Below are 21795 nucleotides of genomic sequence, written 5' to 3'. Positions count from 1 at the left end.
CATCATGTGTTGTCTGTTTCTGAGTTAATGACTGAGAAGCCGCAACCCAGTTTTGCCTGGGCAGCGGCACCTGGCAGGCCGGCGGAGCGGCGCGATATTGTTTGAGGAGATATTGTTCCAACCTGAGCAGAGGGCTTGACGGGCTGTTTATATAAACTCTCAGCAGTAGCTGCTGATTTTGCACGCCAACAAATTCTCTTCTGCTCTCTGATTCCCCGCCGGGATGCCAGCTGTTCCCGCATCTTACCCCCTTCTCCTTCCTTCACATTAGTTTTTGCATTCTGTGTTAGCGGCGGTGTGTTTGTGTGTGGGTGGATTGCAGTTGTGTGTTCATCCTGTTTTTTAATGTCTTTGTCCTGGTACATGCAGTGCCTCTCTGTCCTGCCCCTGCGTATCCACTCACTGCTGTGTGTTGTGGTTCAATGTTTTCTCCTGCTCCTCATTTAAATGTTAAACTGCCTCCTGGTGGGAGCCATTTGTCATTGGGAGGCATGAATACATTATCAAAGCCACCGTCATCTGAAACACGGCAGCGCACACACACATACTCACACACACACACGCAGTCTTCAGTGTCTGCTGCCACCAAACCTGCTATTAAAAACTCGTAAGTTATGCACAAAAGAGCCAAGCAGTGTTTGCTTTGAACACGTGGACGTACGGAGGACAGACCTTCATTTAGACTACCAACTGAGGGTGTGTGTGTCTGTCTGTCTGTATCACAGTGAGACAACCTCCACACAGTCAAAAAGAGCTTTGTTAATTACAGGAATATTAAGTATTACACACACACACACACGCTCAGACCCAGCAGTGTGATAAGTCTCAGCATTTATCACAGTCACATCACATCCCCTCTGGTTTAAATCAAAAACAGGAGGCAAAAGGAGAGAGGGGATGCTGAATTCTAATGGGTCACAGAACAAAACTCTTTGGTGCTCAGATGGATGTAAAATTAAATAGGTGTCTGCGTGTGTGTGTGTGTGTGTGTGTGTGTGTGTGTGTGTGCGCGCGCAGTGTGTGTGTATCTGTCCATCTCTCTGTGACAGGTCTGCATAATAGGTTCATCATCTCTCCTCTCAAAAGAGAGAAAAAGACTGACAGTGGTAGCCGGCTGTCAGTTGCAGAGATACCCTTTGTGTGTTGTGCAGTCGCACCGTTGTGGGTCTCTACATGTGTCCATCTTCGTGTGTGATGTCTGCCGCTGTGCTGCCTCATTGCCATACTAAGTGCTGGGAACCAGTGTACTGCTCATTGCCATAATGGGCTGAGCAATTTCCTTGTTTCAGGCCAACCCAGATACAATGGTTTCACCGCTAAGTGTCTGCCATGTCACCAGCGCGCAGTGAGGCAGCCTGGCAGGCTAAATGCAGATAGATAGACTCGTGTTGTGTCTTTAGCCAGCTGTGATCAGGCTGCCTCAAACTACAGCAGGGAAATAATAAAGCGTGATGAGCCAGTGTGTCAGCCCACTGTGCTCAAATCCTCAGGCCAAGAATACGATAGAATAGAATAGAGTAGAAAAAAGTCTTCTACATTTGTAAAGATTAATGTGAGTGTTTATGGATAGCTGAGTCTTTTAGTTCTCCAGCTCCGGCTTTCAAATGTATAATGAAACTCCACTAAACCCTGATTTAGTGATTGATGAATCAATGTTTGATTAATAGGGGATTTGGGACCAAGCCGTTAGCAGATAGAGGCATAGTGAATGCTAGAAATCAGCCATGACTGCCCTCTATAACTTTTCAAAGAATCCATTATACTGGAGCCATGAGAGCTAAAGAGCAGAGTGTGTCTAATAGAATGGTAAATATAGTAACGGGAGGCTCAGTGGCAAGGAGACAAAAAGAGAAACATGGAAGAAAATGAGACAAGCTCAAGAGATAAGGTAGATAGGTGAAAATTAAAAAGATGACAGGACCAAAGAAATGAAGGGAAAGTTTGTGGGAGGAAAATGAGAGCGAAAGAAGATTGGAGGCTTTGTGAGGCGGCTTTTGACCAAAACAGATTCATATGAATTCTGGAAGTGTTTACTCGCCTCTTGTCTTAAGGTCGCTTTCACTCCATTTATATATATCTCTCTTGTCAATCCCTTTATGGAGACAGCCACAGAGGCACGCAGGTTAGCTACCGTGCTGAAATGTGTTCTTGCCCAGCCAATCAATTATGACCCTGTGTAGCAGTAGGCAGGGGTGAAGCCTGAGAGGGAAAGGTGCAGGGTAGGGAATCAAGGCATCTTGACCCAGGATAATGGCAGTGTAATGGGATATGCTCTGGAAAGCGTAGAAGATCACAGCCCGACGCTGTCTTGCCTTCTGTTGCCTCTCCTGTCTTGCGGCACTGCCTCATTAACCCCAAATACACACTGTGTCTTTCTCACTTTAGAGCTTCAGCACCACCTCCCCAACCTCTGTTTCTCTCTCTTCCTGCCCCTCTCTGACTGCCTCTGTCTTTCATTTCTCGACTTGTTGCGGAACCTCTTGGGGATGTCGTCACCTTGCAAACAGGCCCACCTTACGTCTGTGATTAAAGAATACCTTTGTTCAGCTTTGCCGGGGAAGAAACGTCTCTCTCTGTTGTTGGCTGTTATCAGGCCTTGTCTCTCTCGTGTCCTTGGAATACTGATTCATCCACAGATCAGAAGTTATCGCTGCGCCTGGCACGCTAAAACAAACACGCCTCTGCCCACTCAGCAAGAGAGGCTCTCGCAAGAGAGGCTCTCGCTGAGTGCGGCGACACCAGGATACTTATTTTGTACAATACTTTAGCTACTGGTTATGTGGAAAATGAGTATATTCAATATGATTAAAATTTTAAAAGCGCGCCCCAACCTCCTCACCCAGCACATCTCCATCAGGATTTTCCGCGAGGGCTTCTTCCGTGTAGATATGAACAGCTTTGGGTGTAGTTTTAATGACAGGGATCCAAATGAAATGAGATGAGTGGGTAGTGGAGATGGAGAGGGATAGATAATGAAAGATGAAGTCAGATGACGGAATCAGGCAAACATGGCAGATGGAGGATGTCTTAAAGTTTATCTAGAAAGTATGTCATTAGACCAACATAGGAAATCTGTCAGAGGCTTAGTTCCCAATGAAGTGTTGAAGGCACCATCTGTATATGTCAGGGTGTGTGTTTATCTATCTGGGCTGTATGGTGGGAGTGATGGTGGGGTGTGGTGTGCAGGGCTTGAAGGGTGTTTTAATTACACAGCCTCACAGTTGCTGTAAAGACCACCTCAACACCTTTGGCGTTAGAATCGAAATCCTTTCCCCCTGTGCATGTGCAAACTCACAAAAGCACCCCACATACACAGACATCATCAGTGTCATCACAGCAACTTACAGAGTACAGTTGATAATCCTTGATTTGGAAGTTCTAAGATACTTTGAGGCCTGATTCGCCTGTGTAGTATATAAATTGTCAACAATGTTATCCAACATTTTATTTTGTAGATAAATAATTGAGGAGTTTTATTGTGAAAAATTAAAGGCCAAGCACAGGTGTTTTCAGTTGCACTGGCCAATTAGACCTCTGCTCAGGTTGAAGCTGGGCGGAGCTCTGCTGGGATTTACATGATGTCATCAAAGTCCATTAATGATAACTGTCCAATAACTGTAAGGACTCAGGCTCATTGGCTAAAACAGCCAAATGTGTTTCCTCGATTCCTCGATTCCTCGATTCCTCGATTCCTCTCTCCTCCTATTTTTTCTTGCATCTCTCCTCACATCTTCAGTGGGAGGGACTAAGATGCATGGACAAGACACAAGTGACTGAAACGTGGATGTAATTAAGGGAATTGGGATATACCCAGTGTCACTTGTCATAATAGGAAAAGTGTCGCCGTGACAGTGGACAGTTTTTCATTTCATGTTTATTATTTACACCTGTGCTTTTCCTACTGTGACATGTCAATATGTCTTCAGTGAAAAGGGCCCATAGAAAATGTTGGAATCAGGTGTGTAGGCAGGGGGAGGACAGGCGACTGTATAGGTCCTTTTTTTTGCTGCACAGTAGCTGGAAAGCAAACTACAGTAAAATGTAAGTAAAACAGACAAACTTTTTTAAAGGATCATTATAATTTGAGATTTGCCCAGTAGGCCATAACATATTGCTTAAATGCCGTGAATAGTGTGAGTTTAACAAACGTACTAATTAGTAATTACTAAGTTGTTTCACTTGGATGTGTAAACACACTTTTTTTCATGTTGATCTGACGCCTTATCACAGTAAAAATCCTGTAGCCGAGTTTTTCTGGGAGCAGACCAAAACAAGAAATCTTCCAAACCAAAAAGCCAATTTTGGTGTTTAATTAGTACAAAAGAGCTTGCAGTGGAAGCCTGCTTTAAGCTGTATCAATGCCCTCCTTCTCCAATCACCTGGTATAATAGCCAGCAACTGATAACCCAAACTCTATTCTGAAAGTAATTTGCCAGACTAGCAGCGATGCACCTGTCCCCAGCACCGCTTCTCTCCCCGAAGTCATCTCTCTTAATGACTTGTGCCTATTGTAATTGGCTCTGGCTGGTTTCATTTACAGTTCTGATCAGCCAATCAGATTAGCAGGGTGTCATGTGATAGTGTTTGCCGAAGCCCTGAGGAGACAGATGAGTGATGGGACAGAATTAAGCGGGTTATCTGAAGGGAGTTTTAACAAGGTCTGGGACTTCTAGAGTGGCGAGACGGATAAAGAGGAACAGGAAAATACAAAATCAGATAGGATACTGTACCCTTCAGCGATACAGTGAGTGCACGGAATGGTAGAGATACTGTTCTTTCCGTGAAATGTACTGACCAGAGGAAAGTGAAGTGGCATATGTGACTCCTTTTCAATTCTGAATACTGACTTCACCATATAAACCCATTCACAATATCAGGATTTTTTATTTAGAGGCATATTGATGTTGCATTCTTACATACTGTAATCAAGAGTCTGTTATCCTTCAGTGTTTTGTTCATTTGACTGGACTGTAAGCTCATAAGGACTTCACTTCGTTAAACCCAAGAAATTGGATATAATACACTTAAAAAGTTCAATCAACATTTGAGCAAGTCTCCAGCGTCAGAAACTTAGCCAGATCCAAAAAGGCTTTGCAGCGTTTTTCATAGAACAAGTTTTATTTCTTTGTCTTAAGATTAAAGTTGTGCCAAAAATCATCCTATCTTTCTTACTTTCCTTCCAAGGAGAACATTTACAAAGAAACCAAATTCTTAAAAGCAAATCTGCCTCATTAAGGGAATTACGTCTTAAAACTGTTGAATTACAAAGATGAGCCTTGAAAACTGTTTCAGTTAAAGACCATTTCAACCCAGATCAAAGTGTAAAAGTTTACGTATACTGTACCATTTTCTTCATGTTCACCTTTTGCCTGATATAAAACACATGTATCTCTGTATGTGCCGTAAGGTTTTTTTTCTGTTTTCTGGGTTGTTTGGTGTCTTATTGTGTGTAGTTTTATTTTCTGTGCTGTGATTCCTCTTCTGGCCGTACAATGGCGTACCGGCTGCACTGGCTGTGGAAACATATTTCTTAACTGAGGACAATACAGTACAATGCTGTTCAACACATAGCAAAGGAAAAAGAAGTATCCCAGTGTGATATATATGTATACAGACCTCAACATTCACATTTCACTCATTTTGGATGCGTTTAAATTGAGTCGTCTAACAGTTTTACCAAGAATGGTGCAGTACTACCTTGTGTATTAGGGCTCAGTATGTATTTGCTGGAAGACACTGTAAAGTGATGGGGAAGAGATTTAACTAGATTTCAGTAAAATTCTGGCATTTCAGGCACTTCTTATGATCATGTAATTTCCAAAATCACTCCCCCTCAAAGCTCCTTTTGTCCTGCTCTCATCTCCTCCCTTTCTCAGTTTAGGTTTTGCCTTCATTTATCTTTTCTCATTCTCCTCTAGTACCTTGCTGTAGTGCACCTGAATTAGTCTTCCTGACTGTTTAGCTGCAGCATGATGTATTGTGACATTTTCCAATGAGCCATTCCTCATACGCGAGCCCTGCTCCTGGCTTCCTCTCGTCCCTGCTGGTCATTATTTCATTTCCTTCATCATCTACTTTTATGTGGCTGAGGAAAATAATCATAGTAATAACAATGCTGAATATTTTCAGCCAAGGGCATCATCCATTGGTTGTTTGTACCTAAGCTGTCCTGGTATTTAATGGTTATTCTAATGAGAGAAAGAAATGTAGCCAGATAACAATAGTCTTGTTTCCACTTTGTCCTTGGTGACAAACTCTACAAGTAGCAGCCCCCTTTTATTAATCCTGTGAATTCACTGGTGGCCAGAGCTCTTGCCAGACTTATTTCACAGTGAGAAAAACTGATCAAATGTATGACTTTGCCAAAATGAAAATGGGAACTGGCTGTACTTTTACCCCCTTCAAATTTGTTGTGCTCCCTGCCCTCACTTCCTCTCATAAACTTTCACTGCTACAACACATTTTCCCCCAAGAGGAAAGTCTAAGTGCAAACAGATCATGGATTTCATTCTCACCACACCATGCAGGGGCAGAAATTGATACATTTAAAACCGCTACAGGTCACAACCCTGTCTTTCCTTCCTCTTCTACCTTCTTCTTCTATCAGTGGGGAGAAAAAGTACGACAACAGAAAGAAAAAATGAAGCGATAACAACAGAAAGGGACAGTCAGGCAGAAAGAGAGCTTTAGCCTGAAGCCACAGCGTTGGAAGCTAAAGATTGTTTGGGGGGGGGGGGGGGGGGGGGGTTATATAGAGAGATATAAAGAGAAAGCAGGGAGGAGAGAGAAAGAAAGCACAGTTTGTAGCCTGTAGCTGTGGATTACACCTGACCGCCCCAGGAGTCAGCCCTCATCTCTGGGCAGATAGGAGAATAACGGGGCTGTCTGACTGCCAGCCAGGGGCAGGTGGAGGTGTAGGGACTAGTGGTGGACGATGGAGATGGAGCAGGAGGACAACACCTAAAAGAGGGAGTTGGAGGTGATGAATTTGACCATTGCAGAATTTCTTCGATTTGCATTTTTCCTGCATCCATCCTATTAAGATGTTCTGCAATACTTGGATGCTGCAACCTACAATTTTGAAAATACTGTGATACTGGTCTAAATAGTACAAACACAAAATATCTGTCTGTGAAACACAAAGTGTGTTCACAAATGTACTGGAAATTATATCCACTTTCACCCATGATTATGCTGAGTGGATTAACTGACATTGCATGACATAATTTCATATCCGTAATGTTTTTGTTTTGTCTTACTATTTTTTGTTTGTGTTTCTCTGTTTTATGCCAATGGACATGTGAGTTTTATGAGTGAGATGTGCTTGACTTTTCAGTGTATCGTGAGTGGGCAGATGCAAAGAAAATAAGTTTCCAGCAGTCCCAAAACATTTCTCATCATGCTTCATCATCACCGTCAAACGTTCATTGCTTAGAGTAAAATCATTACATTGCAACTTTAAAGCTGCTATAATCAATATTTTTAACGTATTTTCATTCTCACTGCTCTCATCAGCGCCGCTTTCAGTGAAAAGGCTCTGATAAACCAGCTGTAATACTGTAAAACTACCGGCCCGGCGCCAAATGGCAGACAAGCATAGCAACTATCTGGTGAACAAAGTTGAGCATTTAGCAGCTAAAGAGCCAGACATTTCCCTTGGGAATTGGTGGAGAGAATATTGGACTTTGGTGATCCAGATTAATGTTAATGTTGCTCTATATCTGACGGATGTATAAATAAGCACTGCATTGTTGCTTGCTAATATAAAAGTGATGCATTGAGCTTGTTTCTGCTGCCCCCAAGTGGCCACACAAATCTGTTATTGTAGGAATTATATTTTACATGTCCGCCTAGTTCAGCCAGCCAACTTATGTTGAATGGATACTCTGAGTATTTGCATAGTACTGTATGTACGGAGTTATGTAGGTGGTGCTTTTGAAATACTGTAGTAGGAGCAGCAGAAACATTTCCAGCAGGGTTTTACAGAAATTGTTTGCAAATGAGTAGTGCAGCAGCAGCATACCAGACCAAAATCAGGCTGGCGTACAAAGGATGCGCTGGATATGATGCAGGAGTAGAGTTTGTCAAGTGCAAGCTACTGGAGTTGTCTGCCTCTACTGGCTCGCAAGCTGCGCTCCTTTTAATATTGAAGAGGGACTTTTATGGAGACAATTAAAGCTAATCTCACTCGTTAATTTGTGTAATTCCTGCTCTGAAACCAATTTATCAGAATCAATCCCCACTTGTATTAAGTTAACTTTGGAATGTTCAATTTTTCAGTGAAAATAATACATCATTAATTATCTCATTTGTACAAAAAACACTCTTCACTTGAATAAAGAAGTTACTTAGCTTATGCAAGTTTCAAAACTTTCCGACTTCATCCCTGCAACCTAATTAAACCCTAAATAAAGGAAAGCGGTCTGTGAAAAAGAGGAGGGCTGCAGAGCAAAACAGTGCAGGGATTTCCACCTCCATTTATGTTATGTTAACCTGTTAGCAAGATGCAAGATGTCAGAGTCTCCAAGGTGCCTGGATTACTTTAGTTTTGAAACAAAACCTAATTCACTTGCAGGCAGTGTAGTTTTACTCTAGATTGCAATGCCCGGGGTCAACCACTGCTGATGGGAGAGGGACTGTAAAGACAAGGAGGTCTCTCCTAACATATACAAACACTGTACTATAAAAGGGCATGCTGCTGAAAAGGTTTAGCTATGCTAGCAGCGTGGCTCTAGGGAAGGCGATGTCAGTCTGTGTGTCGTTATGTCAACAACCATTGAATGGATTGTCATGAAACTTTGTACTGAGATTCATCGTCCCCAGGTGGTGAATCCTGTTGACTTGGGTGATCCCCTGACATTTCCTCTAACTGTTAGAGGAAATGTCAGGGGATCACCCAAGCAGAAACATGTGATGAATTTTGGGTAAAGTCGCCCCAAATATCCACAGCAGCTGTGCGTACTGATCAGCTGTTGGAGAACCTGTGCGTAATTCTCACTGAGGTCTAATGAGTAGAGCAGACGTACAAACGGACGTTAAAAGACCTTTACATCCATGTTTGGCGCGCTGTGTGACAGCAAATGAGGCTCGTACATGTGATTCCACAGCGTGTGACATTAATGAAACAGAACCAGGCGAACCTGCTGCTGTGCCACACCACATATTTGATTAGACAACGCTGCTATGCTCCTGCTGCATCCATGGAGTTATTATAGAAAATAAAAGCCAGTAAATAACGCTTCCATGGGGTAATGGTGTCCCACTGTCCCGGCTTCATGCTTTCACTTGTTTCTATGACAACGTTTACAACAACAATGAACATAATAATAATGAACAGCCCGGTAGAATTCGCCTTTTTTTGCGCTCACTAACCCGGTGCTTTCTACCATCTACAAATGTCATGATGTTCACATCATCATGAAAGACAAAAAGAAAGGCGACTGCTACCGGGCTGTTCTGTTCGGCTCAGCTATGTGAGAGGAAGCGCTGCCAGGTTTCTGGCAGCAAGGAGCAGGCAAGAGACGCCATGTTAAGAAGGAACGTTCATGTTCAGAAGAACCCATTGAAGTTAAATAACTGTTGGTAATGTAGTTTGAGAAGTTTGGATTTTTTTTCGCAAAGCTTTTTTTGTGGAATACCTGATGCGGCCCCGGCCTCACCCAGACTCTGCCTCCAGCGGCCCCCAGGTAATTTGAGTTTGAGACCCCTACTCTAAAACCACCATGAGGTTTTTGTTTTTTGATGAAATGTCTCTTCAGCTTTTAAATGGATTGCCATGATATTTGGTTACAGCCATTCAAGTCCGCCTTAGGATGGATTGTAACAATTTTGGTGAGATCCCCGTCCAGCGCCATCATCAGATCAAACATTTAAGTCATTCAAATCTTTGGTTTATGACCAAATACGGGGAACACTAACGCTGACCTCACCTGTTAAAGATCTGTTAGCATTGTCATTGTGAGTGTATTAGAATGCTGACGTTAGCGTTTACCACAGTTTCAGAAGGTCACTCGTGTGGATGTAGATTCTTAGTCTTGTTAATGAAATTGTTGCCATTAAATCTTTAGTATATAAACAGGCTCAACATAGAATAACACAGAACTATTAGACAGCTTAACAATAACAGGTTCATAGACAGCTCTGACTTTGACTGGAACTGTGCATTGTGACAGGAAATATGGGCACTGACCAGGAAGTCTACAGTGTAGTACTAAACTGCTTTGAACACTAGTTATTTGCTGTTTCATTATTATATACAGTGCCCATCAACAGGGCCAGTAAGACTGACAATTTGCGTTTGGAACGTAGCAATTTACTGAACAACAAAATAATTGAGTAAGTCGCTCTGAGCACCTTTCTCATCTGAGTTACTAGAGGAAGAGAGTCAAGCCTTGAACGACACACAAACACGGCACTACAGGATTACACACACGCACACTTCCTGGGAGGCAGTGAGCCCAGACCTTTGTCCTCATTTTAATCTTGTTTTACATTGATTTGACCAGTCTGTGTCCTGTGTACTCTGGGCTCAGATACTATATTTGCAGATTTGGAGATTGAAACCTCTGTTAATTAGACAGGATTTCCCTGCTGCCAGCCAAGCCTGTTCGACAGCTCGATGCGGCGATGAATACGTTTTTGACAGTGAACAACTCCAACGAGACAATGAGAGGGCAGTCTTTTACACTTAGTTTCCATCACCCTGAAAATTATCATCTTCTTTTGGCATCACAGTAAATCCCCTCATGTCTTTTCTTTCTTAAATATCGCCTACTTTACTTTTTATGTTCCTTTTAGTGCCTAACACTCAGAGATGGGTAGACACGTAGTGGCAAAAGATCCATAAATTACCCGTCTCCTTTAGAAACTTGCAGCGTGTTTAATCAGAACTTTTGTGACAAAGCGGTGTGAAGCAGAGGCCGGCAGACAAGCTCCATTGATGCCACGGCAGGCTGATGATGACACGGGCATGATGCAATGGAGATAAGGAGGAGTAGGGGAAGAGAGGAGCAGAGAAATAGAGTGATTAAGTGTGGGGAGTATTCATTTAGGAAGACAAACAGCTTCATTTAAAGCTAGCCAAGCACAGAGACGGCCTCTCCCACTACAAATGGGCTGAAATTTGCATCTTTTCGCTGACGGAGGATCCAAACCTCATCCTCACTCTCTTGGTCTCACCTCTCGAGTGATAATAGATTATGTAGAGTCTCGCCTGAAGAGCTACTGCCTTTGATTTGCTTTTGAGCACATTTTCTGTCTGCTTTTGCTGAAGTAATTCCTCTCTGCTCTTGATCCGCTGCTGATATTGTCACAGCCGTACACACTTATCTGTAGAATATAAGGGGTGTTTGCTGTTTAGTTTCGTTCCTTGACTGCATGCAGAAAAGCAACCGTGCGCAGAGATAGCAGTCATTTCACGATTATGATACAGTAGAAATGCCAACGTCGCTACCATTACATTTGATTTCTCCCTGTCTCTCACAATCACAGTCCCGCAATGGCTTTACGGCTGAGAATGAAATTAAAGTTAGGAGCTTAGCAAACAAACAAATCATGATGATTATCTGATAAACACTAGGGGTAGATAGGGTTTCTCTGCAGACTGTTATAAAACAGAAAAATGTTTTTGTTGCAGGTGAATGTAGCACAGTCTGCTTCTGCCACCCATTCATTTCTCTTGTGTCTTCTGTTCGGACTGAAGATCTTGTGTTGTGTTGCTTCTGATGAAAGTACATTTACTTACTCTTTTCACTACTGCTTTTGTACGGGTACAGTGAGAGTATTTAAGCTTTGTAATTGACCCAGTGCATGTGGGTTGGTGGGAATGCAGAGAGGAAGAGCAGCCTCTTGTGTGCGTGGGCAGGTGTCTGTACGGGTGTATATGAAGTTGGATTACTGCCATTATCCTAGAGAATCAGCACCTACACAAGCCTCTAAGGTTTCCACTACACTTGACATACAGTACGCTCATGCATTTACGCAAATAGTAAATATTTAGCACTTGGAAACTTGCCTCCGTCGCCCTGCCTGAGGGATTTAGCAGCCTGGGCAACACTTTATGTTGCCTCTGTTTCAGAGGTTGTGTGTGAATAAAAAGCCTCAGCATGGGGATGAGAAATTTTCCATCTGAATTATTTTCAGGCGTATTTGACATTTCTGTTATTTAGCCTGGGATATTTCTCAAGGTAAGCTGCTTCTATGCACATACAGAGAGAGGGCTTGCAGGATGTGGGATTAGTCTATTGCACGATAACCTCACACCATTGCTTAGGTCTCCTTTTTTAAGTCAGCGTTAACAAAATTGTCAACTTTTTTGGTTTGAAAGTACCAATTCTCATAGACATTGTCAGTTTGGAGGTGTAATACAAAGTAATATTGTATGTAGTGTCAAATGTAATACATCTGCATTAATTCTGGCATCCAGTTGACCATTCCCCAGACAGAGATTGGCCAATCATAGCTTTGCAACCGTAACTAGACATGGCTGGCCTGGTGACAGTTGTCTTTTCAACTGGCAAAAACAAAAGCCAGCTAGAAATTCTATCGCATTGTAAAATCAAGGACCCATTGTTTCAAAAATGACAAAGAACTTTGAGTGATAAATCTGCCACAGTTTTCACTGTAAACTGCATACATTCAGCGATGGATCGGAAAGCTTCAGTAGATGATGAGGCTGTGAACAAACCTGCCCATTATGAAACTGGAGTTCATATTTGAACTTTTACACATCCAAGTCATTTTTCCTCATTAGTTGTTTTTTTTTATATGTTTGTCCCAAAAAGTTCACTTTCACCTAATCAGCATTTCACGGCAGGAACATTTCCTGCTCAGCGTGTGCAGCTTTCTCTAACGGCACCGTAAAAACCCAGACTGAGTTTCATTCCAGCATCACTTGACATTTATTGCACATATATCTTGACTTGTACCCACAACCCCCAGCCCCCACCTCCACCCTTCTCTGCTCCAAATTGTCTGCAAATATTTTTTTTTTCTTTGAAGAGGTGGAGGAGGCCCATTTTCCAATTACAGATCTTGTCTTTAGGTGTTAATTGCTGACTGACCTCTGGAGCTGTTGTGGATGCCGTGTGGATTTTTTAATAACCTGTAATCGCAGTGAAACAGAGAGCAGTAATAGAGAAGAGCCAAGCTGCTTTTTAACCCAGCATCCTTCAAGAAGGTGTAATCTCATAGAAAACGCAGAAGACGGCCGTGTGCCATGTCAAAATGCCCTTTTGCAAAACATGAGCCTCTGTGATTCATGCTCCTCCGACATCAAAAAGACACATGCTTTTGTTTTTGTTTGGGTTAAATTGGGACAGCTGAGTAGAAGAGAGCGGGATGGATCTTGTTAAGTTTAAAGCATTTTGACACTGCAGAATGAAAAACATTTAGAAGGAGGAGAGCATTAACTTTAGAATAATCATGACTACACCATGTTTTACTGCAGCCGCATTGTGTTATTAATCTTTTCACATCTACCCGGATCATTACTATTCCCATTCTGCACTCCATGATGAGCTTGCAGGCCTACAGTAGAGCGCTACATTTTGCAGAGAAAATCGATTCACACTTTTGTCTTTTCCCTGTCCTAATATGTGTTGATTTTGTGTTTCCAGGCAGCCCTCCAGCCACAGGCACCGGCACGTTGGTCATTCACCTGGAAGACTACAATGACAATGCCCCCTATGTGGTACCGTCGGTAGCGCGAGTGTGTGAAGACGCCCATGATATGAACGTGGCCATAGTTGGGGGGCGGGACAAGGACCTCCCGCCCAATGCTGCACCCTTTAAGATAGAACTGGGAAAACAGCCGGGACTAGATAAAACATGGAAGGTTACCAGGGTCAACTGTGAGTATTTTATTTTGAAATGAGACTGAATTGAACTGTTTTAGACATAGTAATGGAGTTTAATAAATGTTAACCAATGTTTCACCAATTGAAAAATGACTTTCAATAATCAATCAATCTTTCATACAAGAGTTCACCAACAATAACCTTAATAGACCACACTTGTGACTCACCTTTTCTTTCCCTCACTATTTTTCTTTTCACCAAGACTGTCTCACAGGTGTGCCAAAAAGCACCCTGGGGAATGTATGAATATAATTAAACAAAGAAAAAGAAGGTGTGAGAGAAAGCTGCCAAAGCACAACAGTAAATTTCATTGCAAGAATATTAATGGATCAATTCACCTGAGTACAATTTTACATCCCGCGACACGGTGTTAATATGATTCCATGCTGAATACAGTCGAGAGAAGTCAGACGCTAGTACGGATCACACAATAAGTATGGAGAGTAAAATGATACAAGGAGGGAAGGGGGGGGGAGGACAGACCGACAACCAAGACATTGATTCAGGGTTGCATGACCGGCAGCGCTGTCTGTGTGTGTTTGAGTGACAGAGCAGAGCTAAAACCTGCCCAGAGGTATTAGCTGTGACTGACAGCAGGAGAGGGAAGTACAGACACTCCTCAATCACCACCGCTGGAAGAGACAGATAGGGCCAGCAGAGAAAGAGCCTGCTACCAGTGAAATGGACTGGCACTGTGCTCGCCTCAGCATGTGTGTGCATGTGTGTCTATGGATGTGTGTGGAACCAGAGGTGGGAAAGCTGGTGGATATACCTTAACAGTGTGTCTCTCTATGAAAATAACTTCAGTTTTTGCGTGTCTTGATACGCAGCAACTAGATTTAATCCTTCATACTACAGTTTTTCACAAATTGGTTTGTGAACACTGGCAGATGCATGCATGCTACTCGTTTTTATCCTCAGACAAAATCTTAACCCCAAAGGACTAACACATTTTTGAAAATGCTTTTTTTTTAATGTGTTAAAGTTAATCTTAACAAGAAATAGTTCAATATCTTGGGAAATGCACTTATTTGCTTTCTTGCCAAGAGTATGATAAGATGATCGATATCACTCTCCCATGTCTGTAGGATAGACGTAAAGGCACCACCACCAGCCAGTTAGCTTAGCTGAGCATAAAGACTGGAAACGGGGGCAAACAGCTAGCCAAACAAAATCTCTATTATATTGATTAATACAAACATGATAGTACATGCAAAAACGTGTAAAAAACGATGAGGCCAGGCTAGCTGTTTCCCCCTGTTTCAGTCTTAATGCTAAGCTAAGCTAACTGTCTGCTGGCTGTAGCCTTATATTTAAGGAACAGATATGACAGTGGTATCAATCCTCTCATTGAACTCTAGTCAAGCAAGCAAATAAGTGTAATTCGCTAAATGACGAACGGTTCCTTTACCTTTAAAGGATAAACCTGAATAAATGAGTGAAGAGAACATAATGAATGATGAACGTGAATCATATGCTATGGCCTCAGATCATCAGAGCTCGTCCCAATTTTACACCTATGGGATCAAATGGTGTTCATTCCTCCAGTAGATTTCCAGAGGCTTAGAAATAATCTATCCCAAGGACCACTGAAGCTGTTCTGAAGCCTTGTGGTGGAACAACACCTTAATCAAACGCTTAATGGTGTTTTTTCCATTAATTTGTCACCCATCTGTACGTGTTATCACAAGAATGTGACAGTGCATGTGGAAGTGCAATGTTGTATAATTGCTTTAACAGACCAACAGAATTACATGATCAAGAAGTACAATATGTTGTATGTTTAAAATGAACTGAAAGATAGAAGAATCTATCTGATGGTGCTGACAGTCAGCTGTTTGTTGATTTGTCACACACTGATCAGGGTTTGTAGAAAATTCTCTGGCATGTCAAAATACACTGATGAGCCAGAGAGGTGGGGGCGATTTGTTTACTGTTGCTTACAGTTGCCTTGTGACATTGTTTTGAGCACTCACACTAAAAGTCACCTTACCCGCAGTTAACGGCCATGGCAGACAAGTCAAATGTGCAGCTCTACATATTGTGGCACATTTCAGCATGAAGTAAACTGGCTCCAGTATGTTTGTCTTGTGTCTCTTAAGGAATGTTAAAGTGTGATGCAATAAAATGTAACAATCTTATGCAACTTAAGTGCCAATTTTTGTCGCCTCAGTTGTCAGGAATGGCTCGTTACTCGAGGCATGTAAGTTTCTTGTCATAATACACATATTTAGTTCTGCTTTGCAGAATGGGCAGCTGTTAATGCAGAATAAATGGACAATACATGCAGGATGGGGGATCATTGTACGTGCACTTTATTAAACCTCCCTTTTCCTCTGTGTGTCCCCCACAGCCACACACTCCCAAATCATGCTTTTGCAAAGTCTGAAGAAAGCCAACTACCAGCTCCCGTTGCTCATCACTGACTCAGGGGTGCCCCCTTTGTCCAACAGCACAGAGGTCAAAGTTCAGGTGTGCGTCTGTAAGAAGAACAGGATGCACTGCAGCTCTGCCCACTCCCACCGCACAAGCCTTCTTGTGCTGCTCGCGACACTCCTGCTCGCCCTACTCTGTAAGTACCATCCAAACACAGAAGAAAGCATTTGCTGTTGTCCTTGTTCAAACATGGATTAATGCTGAAGTAATGTGCCTTGTTGCTTCCAATTTATCATTTGGTGAGGAATCAAGGCAGACAAAATGTCAAATGGTACAGACTTTCAGGATAAATTTGTTTAAAAGGGATGCAGTTCATTGTACTCAGTGAATAGTGAAAGGTCCTATGGGTATACAAGTGCATCCCTTGCATTCATGCATTTGGCAAGTGTGCTTTTTTGCATTCATTTTGGAAAAGTATGTCTTGTGCATTTCACGTTTCTGTATTTTTTTTGCCGCCATGCCTAGGGCACTCCCCAGGAAGTCAAATTTGAATTTACTCAGAATATCTCATTTAAACCATTAGCGATAGCATGAATAATTCAGCCCCCTCCATTCACAACACAAACGTAATGGAGGACATCCAACAGCTAGTTTGGTGAGAAGAAAAATCATTTGCAACTTTAAGGCCCCCAGATTCTGTTCTCCCGTCTGGGCTTGTTCACTGTAGTTTATAGTCGGGCTCGCTGTACGCCGGAGGCGGGGTACAGCAGTAGGGGTGGTGAGAGGAGGACTAGGAATAAGAGGGAAAAAGAAGAAATGAGACAAAAAATAAAAGGGAGGTTGATGATTTTAGGCCTAAAAACATGGTGTAGTCATAATTAAATTATCTTTTTTTCTCCTGATTTGTGTCAGGCTGCTGACTGTGAAATGTTTCTTTGAAGATCATCAGAAAAATCACAGTCGCGTCTCCTTTCCTCTTTCCAGCTCCCTTTCCTCTCTCGTCTTTGTTTTGTTCTACTGATCTTTTTTCTTCCTCTCTCACATGTCCCGCTGATCACTCCCGCTTACATATTTCCTGTCTCTCATCCCTCGGTCCTCTCTGCCACTGTTTTTCCTCCCCTATACCACTTCTTCTGCTCTTTTGCTTTCTCGCTATTTAGCAAACATTCGCACTCTCCCCATAATCCTTTGCTTACAGGCAGAATCTCTGCGTCTCATCTTCTCATTTTCTCTGGGTATCTGTGAATCACAGCATCCACCATGACCCATCGATCTTCCTCTGGGTATGGATCAATCTGTCTATTGATGCCTATCTTTTCTTCAAGCAGTCATTCATGGCAGACGACTGCTCTGTGTATGGGAAGGCTTTGTTTGACGCTGCGCCTTGAAGAACTCATCATCTTACCTGAAACTTCTGTTTAAAAACTCATGATTCTCTGGACACAAAATATTAAATTAAACTGACAATGCGTAGCAGGCAACAGCATAAGCACACCCCACTCCGGCTTTTGATAGTTGCGGCTCCACTGCGGCACACTAATCATGAGCGTAAGCTGATGCTGTGTCAGCATTCTCGGGCGAGCAGCCACCTCTCGGAAAAGTTTCATGGCTGCGATCCTGAGAGTATCCCAGCTGGAACAGTCAGTTAGCTTTTCACGCTCTCCTTTTTAGAAAGATTTTGTTATTTGCGAGTTGCCATGGTAGCAGCCGCAGTGTCTGAACTAGAAAGCATGATAATTGGTTGACACGCCAACATGACATTCGGAGAGTCTTCTCCGCAAATGTCCTTTTGCGACAGTAGCAGTCATTACTATACTGTAAATAGTGCAGTGATAGACAGTGGCATTCATTAGCCAAATAGCTGCTCCAGATTTTTGGGCTGCCTGGTTCTGTTCCCGTGTACACGTCCATTCATTTGGACTGAAGCATGTTTACGTAGTCAGGACAGACGTAGCAGTGAGCGGTGTTACCCTGGAGCTGGAGGTTGGAGATTACAGAGGGAGAGGAAACAAGGACGATGTGTGTGTGCATGCGTGTCTCAATTGGGAACCTCAGATAGTATTACAGCTGGGCAACAGAGGTTCCGGCAATTCAAATGCAGAACATATTTTCACACACACACACACACACACACACAAACACACACACACACACACACGGGTGCCCAGAGAGATGACTCCTGCTCGAGCTCATCACAGAGACCTGTGCTGGGGGACAGATAGAGGGGACTGATCACTGCAGTGTATAGTCAGATAGTCTGACAGAGAGGCAGAGGGGATCCTGTTTCAATTCCCTTATCTCCAAGCTGAACTCTGACCCTGCGGGAGGGAGATGAGGAGAAGAAAAATGGAAAGAGCCAGAGGGGGAAGGATGGGGAAAGGAGACGAGAATAAAGGTGTGGAGATTAAACTCTACTGTTTTGTTCTGGTTTTGCCCACTGGGCGACAGCACTACAGTTTTCTTAATTTCTCTGGCTCCTTGCAATTGTATCTCTCTTACCTTTCCCTCCCTCTATTTTAGCTCTCTTTCTCATGTCAGTGTCTTTCATTTGGTTCCCTCTAATATCTGCCTCTGCCAAGACATTTTTTTATGGTTATGTTTTGCAGAAGCAGGTTAAACGCTACAGCAGCTCGGTGCACCTTGTATTTGATTGTCTAGTTATGGCTGGAACCATTTTTTCGTTGTTGCCTCTATAAAACAGTGAACAACGTCTAGTTTCAAAGTAACTTTAGCTGCCATTATCTAAATGACAGGGAAAAATCTTTGATGTATGAAGAAAACTACTTCCACAGACTGCTTACTGACGTCTCGGAAATGCAACATCTCGCTAGAATGCATCTCAAATCACCCTCTCTGCGACTTCGTCACAGGTTTCCCAGCTGCACAGCAGTTAAAAATAGTGTCTGTCAGAGCAATCAATGGAAAGATTGTAAATGGAGCTGGTTTAAAAAGGTTTGACCTCAGCCCATCAACATGTGGGACGCAGGATGTGAACCCGTCTTCAAAGTCCATTTGATTTCTGTGAAGAATAAGGATGTCAGATTTCCTGGAAAAAGCCAAAAAAATGCCAGCGAATTCAATCCCAGCAGTAATTACATCTCCTTGAAAAACCAAGGAAGCGTTTAGTGTCGGAAGCGTTTAGTTATGTAACCAAGACAAGAACAACAGGTAGTTGTTCTTTGCATCTTCTGCTTATAACCCTCTTGAGGTCATCTAATCAACAACAGTTAGTGTGTATGTGTGTGTGTGTGTGTGTGTGTGTGTGTGTGTGTGTTTGAACTGTGGGTATTTCTGTGTATCCGAGTGTTGATGTGCTTTTGATTGAGGCTATGAGAGAGAGAGACAAAACAAATTCTTCAGTTCCATATTCCATCTGAAAAATCACAATTTCCACAACAACTGAAGTGATTCACACTTGTATATTACAGAAAGGGGCAGATTAGTGAGTCTCCATAAAATGACACTTGAATCAAGAGAATTGATTAAACAAGTCGATTTTTTTGTTGAAGAGAAAGATCATCTCTCCCCCACTGACAGATTTTCTCTTGTGTGAATCTACTGGAAGCCAGAAGAATTTAAATGAGGCGTGGGTTGTGAAGCCTGCTTGTTAATGTGGTGGGGAACTGTACTTTTGCTGTCACTGGCCTCAGTCGGATCACACCTTTCCATCCGTACCTCAAACCTCCACACTTTTTCCACCAACTCCTTCAGCAGCGTTCAGCTTAGCAACACTGCCAAAAGCAGAGCCGCGTCCTCACTGGCTTTCTAGCTCTCAGCCATACAACACTCCACTGGGGTTGCTTTTCAGACCCCTAAATAATGTATGTAACCCTGCAGGACAGAGAGGGAGGGCAAGCGTGTGCCTGTGTGTGCAGAGTGCCAACATATACCGTGTCTTCTAATGCTTACGAGACCTTTGTTGCTGTTGCAGGATTGGCAGCCAAATCCCAGGGCTTTGCAGGGGCCTACTTTCACTCCCCTCCATTGTAAGCCTTTCTATTGTGATCAATGTGCCGTAGACTCACACACACACACACACACACACACACACACACATACACAGATTACCATAAAGTAGGGAACAATTACAGTATTATCCTACAGTCCTGTAGAGGGAAATGCTTGCAGATATGTAGAGACAAACACACATACACACTCCTCAGATCCTGGGTGTTAAATGTCCATGTGAAAGCATCCATTGTTCAAGTGAGATAAGACTTCCTAATTGGGCAAACTAAGTGCAGTCAATACGTGCTCCCATAGGCTGTCAATGCACACAAAGAAGGACAGCTACTCATAAGAATGATTCCTAATTTTAGAAGTAATTACAAGGAGGGTTGCTCCAGTTAAACTGGTAATTCAGTTTACAGGTGGCAAGCCAACACAGATGACCACACTGCCCCCTATCAGTGCACATGTGTACTGATGTGCTCTGTACAGTACATGCACTATCTCTCTGCGGCAGCCTCACTGGAGCTCAAAATGAAATTCTCAAAGTTGATGATGTGTGGCTGGAGGCAATAAGTTGGCCAGTATGTAAATAATGTGTATTTTACACATATAGGTGGCGTGGACATCGCTGGACTTTAGAGATTAATATGTTTTTTCCCTGTGCGTGAATTTGGCTTATGAAGGATATGAAATAAGGTGATAAAATTAAAATCTCTGGGGATGCTGATGCTCTTAACCATATTTCTACTTCTTCTCTCACATATATATACACACACACACACACACACACACACACATGCACATCCATTTTATCCTACATTGCTCCAATGCACCCTGCATGTGCTCAATTTAGGAAGGTCTACAAGCTCAAACTGCATGCTAAAATCTTTTCCATGCAGGATTACGGGCTTCAGCAGCAGATTTGTCTGCAGTTGTAATGCACTGCAGAGAACTGCTTCTTTCTGTGTTCCCCTGTAATTTCAGCAAGAGTGATAATTCAATTCAAAGAGTAAAGGAGAGAGAGCGAGTGAGAGGGCGGAGTAAAAACAAAGCATTTACCATTAAACACAACAAAACAACTCCCAGCCCAGATGCCACTAATTTACCCTCCATCCTCCCGGGGTTTTAGTCCACACTATTCCTCCGCTCTGATCCCTCGCTTCGCTCTGACAGCCACTTTTCCTCTTCCTTTTCCAGCTCTACACTAATCCCCTCCCGGCTATAGAGACAGGATGTTTAGGGGCTTATTTACTCTTGTAAAAATATGTCTTTTTCTCAGCTTCCTTTGAAGAGACCTAGTGCCACTGTGACATGTATGGTGCAATATTTCATTATGTCTTCAGATCAAGCCTGTTAGGGGTTTTTGATATTTGAACTGAGATATGAACTCAAAGGGTTGCATCGTTTCTTAAGACAAAAGCCTATAACAAACAAAGCTATCACTGTACAATGATGAATGTTTAGAGGCCAAAACAAAATCTGATCATAAATGTGGAATTCCTTCGCTAGTAGCCTATATACACATAACTACCCCATGTTAATGTGTACTGTATTATTTACCTTCTTAAGAACCCAAAAAGTTGTCACATTTGCTCTGAAGATATATGAATTA

The 21795-nt window shown here is 42.7% G+C and overlaps 1 protein-coding gene across 1 annotated transcript in view; it reads left to right on the top strand.

The window, feature by feature from the left end:
* The window catches only part of cdh13 (cadherin 13, H-cadherin (heart)), a 196042-nt gene extending 178890 nt beyond the window's left edge, over positions 1-17152 (top strand). Inside the window, exons 13-15 of the mRNA XM_070907066.1 lie at positions 13617-13850; positions 16210-16428; positions 17145-17152. Of these exons, the coding sequence (XP_070763167.1) occupies positions 13617-13850; positions 16210-16428; positions 17145-17152 (461 nt within the window). The remainder of the gene's footprint in view (positions 1-13616; positions 13851-16209; positions 16429-17144) is intronic.
* Positions 17153-21795: the final 4643 nt, after the last annotated feature.

The sequence above is a fragment of the Enoplosus armatus genome, chromosome 6, assembly GCF_043641665.1.
Source record: "Enoplosus armatus isolate fEnoArm2 chromosome 6, fEnoArm2.hap1, whole genome shotgun sequence".
Taxonomy (NCBI): Eukaryota; Metazoa; Chordata; class Actinopteri; order Centrarchiformes; family Enoplosidae; genus Enoplosus; species Enoplosus armatus.
This window is presented reverse-complemented; position numbering and strand designations above follow the sequence as displayed.